Source organism: Condylura cristata, unplaced genomic scaffold (genome assembly GCF_000260355.1).
Source record: "Condylura cristata isolate star-nosed mole 26May11 unplaced genomic scaffold, ConCri1.0 scaffold00012, whole genome shotgun sequence".
NCBI lineage: Eukaryota > Metazoa > Chordata > Mammalia > Eulipotyphla > Talpidae > Condylura > Condylura cristata.
This window is the reverse complement of record NW_004567113.1, coordinates 2,499,852-2,508,972: the sequence shown is the minus strand read 5'-3', so window position 1 is coordinate 2,508,972 and position 9,121 is coordinate 2,499,852. Positions and strand designations below refer to the sequence as shown.

At 40.0% G+C, this 9,121-nt stretch overlaps 1 protein-coding gene across 2 annotated transcripts in view; it reads right to left on the bottom strand.

Moving 5' to 3' along the window:
• Positions 1–8,841, bottom strand: part of UNC5C (unc-5 homolog C (C. elegans)) — a 373,518-nt gene extending 364,677 nt beyond the window's left edge. Inside the window, exon 1 of one of the 2 annotated variants that reach the window (XM_004681110.2) lies at positions 8,570–8,841. In XM_004681110.2, the coding sequence (XP_004681167.1) occupies positions 8,570–8,693 (124 nt within the window). In that variant the 5' untranslated portion in view covers positions 8,694–8,841. The remainder of the gene's footprint in view (positions 1–8,569) is intronic. The other variant, XM_004681109.2, reaches the window with a different exon arrangement.
• Positions 8,842–9,121: the final 280 nt, after the last annotated feature.

Here is a 9,121-nt window from a genome sequence, read left to right as displayed (position 1 = left end):
GCCCCTGAGCCTCTGGCCTGTACCCCAGTTCTGTATGCACAAATAAATAAATCTTTTAAAAAAAATTCAAGTTAAAGGGCCGGTTGAGTAATATTATCATCAAATACTTGCTTTCTATCTAGATAGCACCAATAGTAAATCCTGTAAGCATGTCAGTTTTTACCTCTGCTTCTGAGAGCAGTCCTGAAACGGGCTTCTGTTTCCACCATGTTGTATGTTGGTGATGGCTGTGTAGGCTGGAAGGGAAATATCTTAGGTTCTTTCAATTCTTGAATTTGATCCCTAACACGTTTTAAAAGGTTAAACTCCTTTACTATCTTATGGAGATCCAGAAGGAACAAGGAAAGTTGCTACAGTAAATGACAGGCAATGAAATTACCATTTTATTTAGAGTGACTTCAAGATTGCTGCTTGCAAAACTTGAGCACTTCCACTGGGTGGCTAAACAGTGTATGTATCTGATAAATTCTTTATTCAATAGAAGATAAAACATATCATTTTCACCTTATCAAAAGCTGGTTTCAAATGTCAACACATTTCACAAAGACTTACTTCTCAAAATGAAATTATGATTATTTAATATGTCTTCCTAATCACAAAGTTTTAATTGTGGCAGTAATTTGGCTATTTGTTTGTTTGGATTAGAGATAGCACAGATCTCTGAAAATCATGTATGATAGAACAGCCGTGCTTCTGTTACTATAATTTTTCAATTCTTGTGAATGTTAGAGAATACTATTTGTGAAAGAGTACACCGTGATGTGTTTTTTTGAAAGGAGTTTTTCAGGCTCTTGAAATTTCAAGGAGATACTAGAATGATTAAAATGTTAATCTTGAATATAATTAATAAACTTGAAAATTCAAAAAGAGAATTGGGAAAAATTGTTACCTTTAAGTTTGGTCTAATAAATGAATGTGACTCACTCTGCCGGTAGCTAGAGTAGAAATCATTGCACAAGACACCCTATCATATTGAACTTAAAGTCTATTATCTAAGAGAATGTAGATTATGTATTAGTTTGAAATGACTGCTTTTCTAAATAAATGGTGTACTTCAATTATATGCAGCTGTTTTACATATCATTTTGTTGAACATACTTTCTTATTTTAAAGATTAATTTATTTATGCACACAGAACTGGGGTACAGGCTACAGGTGCAGGAGCAGTGAGATGCTTCACAGAGACAGAGTGGAGAGCATAACAGGCACACTGAAGAAGTACACTGCTGAGGGGAGCAGCGGGCAAGACAGGAGATGTCTGCCAAGCCATGTGGATCACCTCTGGGGTAGGGATAGAACTCTGCTAAAGCTAGCTTCTAAGTGTGTGCTTTAACCCACTGTGTCATCCAGGAGGGTCATAAACACACTTAACTTTCTTAATGCTTGGGAAACATCTGTACTTTAATTCTTGAATATATCTGACCTAAAAACTGGGCTACAGGTCCATTTTAATATGCAAGCACTAATCTGTTTTTATTGGATAAGGGTGTTCATACATAAGATTTTTCTTCTGAATAAGAATAAAATAGAATACAATAAATTATAGCTAAATTCAGGCAGTTCATGATTAAAAAATCAATTAAAATATTGACTCGAGCTGAGAAATGTTAACATTCATCAATAAACTACTTAAATGTGCTGATGGGGTTTCTGATGTCTAACATCTTTAGTTTGAAGAAGTGATAAGACAAATTCATCTACTATGTTATAGCTCATATAATTGCCAAGAAATGAAAGTAACTACAGAATCCAAATGACAATGAGTAATGAAAGTAAAAATCTCTTATACTCACAAAATTGTAAAATAAATAAGGCTGGTAACTCTGAGTTAAATTTGATTAATCAGTATCAGCTGTTAGTATGGCTACTTGGCATGTTCACTTTTAAAATAAAAAATCTAATACAGCAATTCAATGAAGACTCAAGCTGGTCCCCTTCATTCTCACCTTTTACTGCCACACTAGCAATGAGCTATGGTTAATTGATTAATTAAATTAAGGTGTCCCCCACACATTACAGTTGTCAGATTCTAGACTTCTGAGACACAAAACACTTTTCAATCACACTCATTCCTTACAAAAGGTACACAGATATGAGGACAAATATTTGTATTTTGGCACTTTGAATGCTACATGCTATAGCATGTGCTATAGCATACTTTCCAAATTATATAATTATATAACTTCAATTTAATTAATTCTACAGTAACTTTAACATTAGAAACTCTTTGTGGGAGAATACATATGTTTTAAGTACCTATGAAATCTGGAGGCATTCTTTTATGTATTTCAAAACTTCACTATATTACCCTAAGTGACCAATTTGGGAGAGAAGGAAAGAAATGTATGAAGTGAGAATCCACATTACAACTTCAACCTAAACTATATAGCTTAATTCTGAAATTAGAGCACAATATTTTCTAATATTTTTCCTTACAGACGCCAATATTTGCAACATAGTGTATGTTGAATTTTCACACACACACACACACACACACACACACACACACAAAAGACTAGAAATTTATCTGAGCTCTTTAATCCACTACAAAGAATACAAAAAAGTTGCTGTTTCCAGTATTGTTAGTTCATAATTATTACCTATAAGATGTTTTTAGTGGCCCCCCTTGATGGCACAGGGATTAAAGACAGCACTATCAAGCTGTCCGAAACCACTGCAGCATGAGTTTGATCCCTGGCTGACAAAATGATGTAGCAGACCTTTCCTGTCTTGTCTGCTATTCCCTTCAGTAGTGTATTTCAGTACATCTACCTGTTCTGTTCCCCACTCTGTCTCCAGTGAATCTTCCAACTTCCCACACCTCTGGCTTGTCTCCAAGTTTTTGTATGCATAAATAAATAAAATTTCTAAAATAAATAAATAATAAAATGTTTTTATTAAGATACTCTAAATTTAGATGTGAAAATTTTTAAATATAAATTATTCAACTATTTGAATTATTTTTAAGAAAAGGAGCCATCTACCGATTATTATTACTCAAGAAAAATTCACTCTGCTTAAAAAATAAAGAATCTGGAAAAAAGAGCACTAAGTTTATATGAGTTTCTATCCTAGCTCAAAAATACTTGAACTAAGGAATTTTGAGACAATACACAATTTAGACCTCCTTCACAAATACATAAGCTATAACAAATCCAAGCAATATGAAATCAAAGAAGTGTCCATAAAGAGCTTGAAGAACTTAGATTTCAAAAAAGACATAGAATAAAAATGTAGACCTCAGTAAATGAAAACAAGGCACTCAAAAATTAAAAGTGCAATAAAAAAACTATAGGAAAAACATAAAAATCCCCACATAGCTCTAGTTTTATCATAAAAACTTGCCACAAAACATTTGCATTTAACATGAAAAACAGCAGTGGTCATTGAATATTAGAAGTAATTAAGTGGAAAAATATTTAAAATATGTGTTATCTATGTCACACATGTTGTTCCAAATTATGGTACTAAAACTTTCTATTACAAATATAATTTGAATATATAAAAGTTTTGGTAAACTTGCTTTTTTTCAAGTAAACCTAGTTTTCTCTATATTCAATTGTGTGTTTCATTTCTTTTTTTAAGAAAGACTATTGACATTTGCATAAAGGCTAATTTCCTTCAAACCCTTATTTGTAATCCTGGGACTTGGGATGTTTTTCCATATTTATGGATTTATGAAATTATCTTTCAATATGTATGCTAATGACAGGAAGTCAAAGATAGTTTGTAGACAGGATTTAATTTGCAGTGACTGAACATGGCATTTTTAGAACTGCAATTAGTTACTTTTCTAAAACAGAACAGAAAGGAAGAAATAAGGCTATGAAATGAGATAGCTTCTTTCCATGGGCTATTCCATCAATTAAATAAATATCCAGGGGTTTGTAATGATAAATGTGGAGCACCTCCTCTGATAGTTGTATCTGTTGCCTTTCGGGTAGCCATGTGTATAGCTATTCACACTTAAAGTTCAAAGTTCTTGACCTTTAGTTCAGATTCTACATCTTTGTCAAGGGTTTACAGAGATAGAAGCCAAAGAACACTTCCCGAAATACTTTGTGTTGATCTTCAGGTATTAATTCAATACAAATATGACTAACATTACCATCATTTTCCAAACGAGAAAAGTATATATGGCATACAAAAGAAAGCTAAATGACACACCAATGACCAATTAGCAGAAGATGATGGAGGCAGGATTATGAGACATTACTAATTGCTAAGCTAACTAGCAGATGGTAAAACCCCACTAACAGTCTTTAGCTTGTGCCTCTCCAAAGTCATACCAAAGACATTAAATGTGAGTAAGAATCAATGTAAACAAGGCATTTGTGAAACCTGTCTGTGAAAACATCCCTTTCCAACCAAATTGTCAACCTTAAGTTTCTGTGCATAGACATTTAGAAACCACACTCACACCACCACTAACACTAAACCTAAGTTTACTTTCTTTGTAAGTCTGAATCCAGACTTAGGCCCACTGTTGTATTTCAGAGAGCGAATGATGATCATTTGATTTTAAGTCTACCTTCCAGAGGGATACAAGAGTTTCCTTCAATTCTGTTTGCACCTTGTCTGGGACATACTAGCAGAAAATTGTGAAGAACTAAATATTATATGCTATCCAAATGAGCAAGTACATTTCCAATTTGTGGGGGAATGGGAACATATTTTTTAACTTTTAACTGCTACAAATACAAAATTCAAACTAAAAAATAAAAAACACGGACTGAAACTATAAGACAAAAGGGTTGACTCAATCCCCACCTCACACTGTTTTCATTATCTTTTTGAAGTGATTGCAGTCATTAATTTTAATATTTCTTCTGAGAGTGAATCCCTCTGCTACTCCAGGAAGCCTACGACCTAAATCAGAAACTGCTAAATGCAGGTGGGGTTTAATAAAGCACACTCTTCTCTCTGCACTAATTGGAAAACCTAGTATACATTAGAGATCAGTGGTTATTTTAAAGTCTCAAATATAATTCTAAATAAGCTAAGAGTGTCCGCCTAATATAACTTATGCCTCTTTCATGTCTTTAAACAGTTTGCTTAAAAAAGACCAGTATGAATTCTGATTAGGACACCCAGCTAGCTCGCAGACTGCACTGCAAGATGCTCCAGGAACTTCTCTTTTAAACTCTGAATCACCCAGTAATCAGAACACAGAAGACCAGGAAGTCAATAAATGTTAACAACCTAATGGTTCCTTATTCATTAGAAGTACTTGAAAAGTTCATTTTCTGAAGTCTTTTATGCATTCCCTAAACTAGACTACATGGAATTGCTTTTCTAAACAAAAGTAAACTAGCATACTTTCTCATACTGAAAATTGCAAATGTGAATTTATGGATTTACTCTGCTCTTAAAATGGAAAAATATAAGGCACATTTAAAGATATTCAGCTATATATTTTTTCTTGCCAGTTGACTATTTCTACCACACCAATATGCATAAACATGTGGAAGTAAATTTTACCCTTTAGTAGGAAGAATATTTTATTTATATTAAAAAGGCATTATAAACTAACTTGCCATAAAATAAGTTACCCCAATATGATTGGAGTCTTTAGTAATTTTCTGAATTTGGTGACAGAACCCTAGTTGGTGCTAGATAAACAGCTCATCTGTGCCGTATAGCCTAGAATTAAAAATGCATTTATAAAACAGAGTGGCACTAATTCAGAAGCACAGTAGTCAAATGAACAAACACACACACACCTAGCACACACACAAACATAGGCTCCTCTTTCCTAGTAATATCTTTCATTCTTGGAGGTCAGAAAAACCACAAATTCCCTGGAGTTAGGAGTTCCCAGCATCCTGAATGATACAATTAGAGCATAACCAGAAAAGAGAAAGTTGTTGTCTAAAGCCTAGCGAAATTCCCAAGGACCTGTTTAAATAAGGGCTCTCTTTAAACGAGTTACAAAAAGCAATGTACTCATAAATAATACCCATTATGTTATTTTATATAAACATCTATTGTTTTCTTGTCTACTTCAGAAGAGATACATATTTTGTAACTTCTAATTTTAGTACTTTTCTAACAAGGGAATAAAACCTCATCCACACTTCAAAGTGCTTAAATGCACTTTTTCTTCTAATTGCATAGGAGTTCCATGCATAAAATAGTTTGTTCCCTTCTTTAAGTCCTCTGCAAATGGGAATCATACCTTGAGGGAGCGTCAGCATCTTTTATTTCCCTAGACCAAAGAGAGAAGAGAAAGGAAAAGAAATTATATGAGAAAAGAGGTGTGTCAGAACATTATAAACGTGACTGAGAAGACAGTGTAATAGAGGTTCACTAGTAAACAGGCTGGGGGAGTAGATTAGAGTTTGGGTGATAGTAACTGATAACTGACTTTACTGTTTTCTGGGTTTTTGTTACCGAATAGATAACACAAGAAGATGCAGTATGTAGACATCAATAGAGGATAACAAAGATGAAAGTAGTGAACTAGTGTCTCTCAAAGTCCTTAAGACTCAAACATAAACAGGAACTATGTTACTCACCAAGAACTAAAACAACTAAATAAGTTAAATGGGTCATAGTACTGAGAAACACACACCCAACAGAAGATATTTCTCCACTTAACATCAGAAGAGCAAGTTCAATCCTCATTTTTTTCCTGATCTTTGAGAAGAAAAAAGTACAATTGCAAAATGCTCAGCCTATCTGGAACGCCCTTTCTTCTCATTCCTTGTCTCTTTTTCTTTCAATATTAATTCACTTACAGACTCCTGATTGATCCTTTTGCCTACTTAGTGTATTTAATTGGGCAGTCATAAACTCTCGTTGGGGATCCTCTAATCTCTTGTTTGGGAATCTTGAAAGACTTTAACTTGTCCTTTTTTTCAAACACTTCACCTGGTGCTTCCCCACACCATCCCAGTCCTTTGTGTGCCCAATAACAGCAGGCGGATTCCCGAGTCACACCACTGATGACACCACTATTCATCAGGTTGCTCACTTCAACTTGTAAGCATCGTCCTCTCAGCACCAGGAGCTACTGCCCTGGAAGTTCTACCAATTTCCATAAATCTAAAAGACCCAGTGATTCCGAATGGATATCCTTTTGTAAATAGATAGATGAGCTCTGGAAGTATCAGAATACTAAGTCAAAAGCTCTGGGTGGGCGGCGTCTGGCAAGAAAGGAAGGAACGATTTATGAGCATGGCTTCTTAGCCAGGCAGCAGAAAAATTGACTCCCTAAGTAACTATCCCTAATTCACAAAGCCTCGCTAATCACTTACCTCCGCACCCAGACTGCACTCACCCCAGTTCAGAGCTCGCTTTCACCTCCACTGACCTACAGCCCCCGCCCACCTCCAAGCTCAGTGCCCGAGTCTTAACGAGAGGTAACCTCCACAGTCTGCGCACCACCCCGGGTGTTGAGGCTCTTGCCGTCACGCCTATTTGCATCTACCAGCGCCCACCTGGGTCTTTTCGTCCAGTTGTGGTGGCCCCTGACTCAAGGGGGGGCGGGTAGCAGCTCAGTTTCACCCGGGGGTGGGGATGGAGGAAGCTTTTCGCAGCTTTCTGAGGTGATGTAGGGATTTCATCATCTTGGTTTCGTGCCTTTCCAGTTTGGGGAGCAAAGACCCAGATGGGCGCTTGTCTGGCCAAAAGGTAGGGACTCAGGTGACCCAAAAGAAACCCCCGAGGAGACAACAGCGTGGGCTGTCTGTCTCCTTTACCCTCATCTGCCCGAGCTCCAGAGGCTGCTGCCGCCACTACTTCAAACTCCGGGACAGGGGGCTTGCTCGGAGGTCAGCCCCACGTCTTCCCCCTTCATTACCTAACCTTAACTCCTGACAGTTCCTCTCCCCAATGTCAATTCGGCCCAGCTCAACTGCATTAAACTGAAACGTCAGAATGATATACCGGTGGGCTACCCAGGGGAGTTTCGGGTTTGATTTGAACCACTGGTCGGTTTCCTCAGAGCGCTGCGATTTTAAGTTCCTCCACCACTCGGCGGGACTGAGAAGAGGGTGTGAGGCGGCACACCCAGAGCCTGCAGAAGGCTGGGTCGCGGGCTGGGCGAGCTCGGTCTGTCCACAGAACCCAGCGCAGCGGCCGTGGGGCACCCACACTGGGGGATCCCTGGCCATAATGGACAATTTCTCCAGTTGGGCACCCCTTGGCGATGGGCAAGCTCAGTTACTGAAAGATCTCGCAACCCCAGACGCGGCGCAAGGCCGGGGGTCTCTGCGCATCGGGAGACATCCACGACGAGTCACACAGCTACCGCACTGAGTTTTTCTTCAAACCTTTATGTGTGCGCTAAGCAACACTTTGTGTACGAGGGGAGCAGAAAGTGCAAAAGGCACCCAAGTCACCCACACACCCAGAGACAGATGCGTATCCACGCCCCGAGTCCCTCCGTGCTCACATCGCATTAAAAATGTTCACCAAAGATTGTTGAATAGTTGGGAAAGTGGAATGTAAAGTGATTTCCCAATGACTCAACAAGCGAAATTAAGACAGCCAGAAGTGGGTTCGAGGCGAGAGGCGGGAGGAGGAGAGAAGCGGCGGTGGCCGCCAGGCTCGGCGGACCCCTTACCTGGAGCGGCGGAGCCGGTGCCGCTGGCGCTCAGCAAGGCCAGGGCAGGTAGCACGAACATCGGCAGCACGTACCCCAGTCCCAGCCCGCAGCGGGCCGCCGTCGACCGCAGACCTTTCCTCATCGTGCACTGAGGTGTGCCGGGCTGGGGGTCGCACGCAACCGCGCACACCGCGGGAAGCCGCACTGGCAGCGCTGAATCCGTGCACCGCGTAGCAGCCGGAAGAAATAGTGACACCCGAGCGCCACACTTCAATGTCTCCAAGGGCCGGGGCCAAGATGGGGCGGAGAGGAAAGGGCGGGAGAGTTTGGAAGTCCCTCTGCCCCTCGCCTTCCGACTGGCGGCGGCAGAGGCGGCCGCTCCGCCCCACTCGAGAAGTCCAGGAAGGCGCCGGGCCCCAGCGCCCCCCCAGCGCAGAGCGAGCGCACCACCGCCGCGGAGCCCTAGCTTGTCTACGCGTCCCCCACCCGGTGCCGCACGCTCGCGGGCACCAGGGGGCGGAGGGGGGCTGCTGGGGCGTGGGGGTGGAGGGGCGGGTGGGGGTGGGGGCG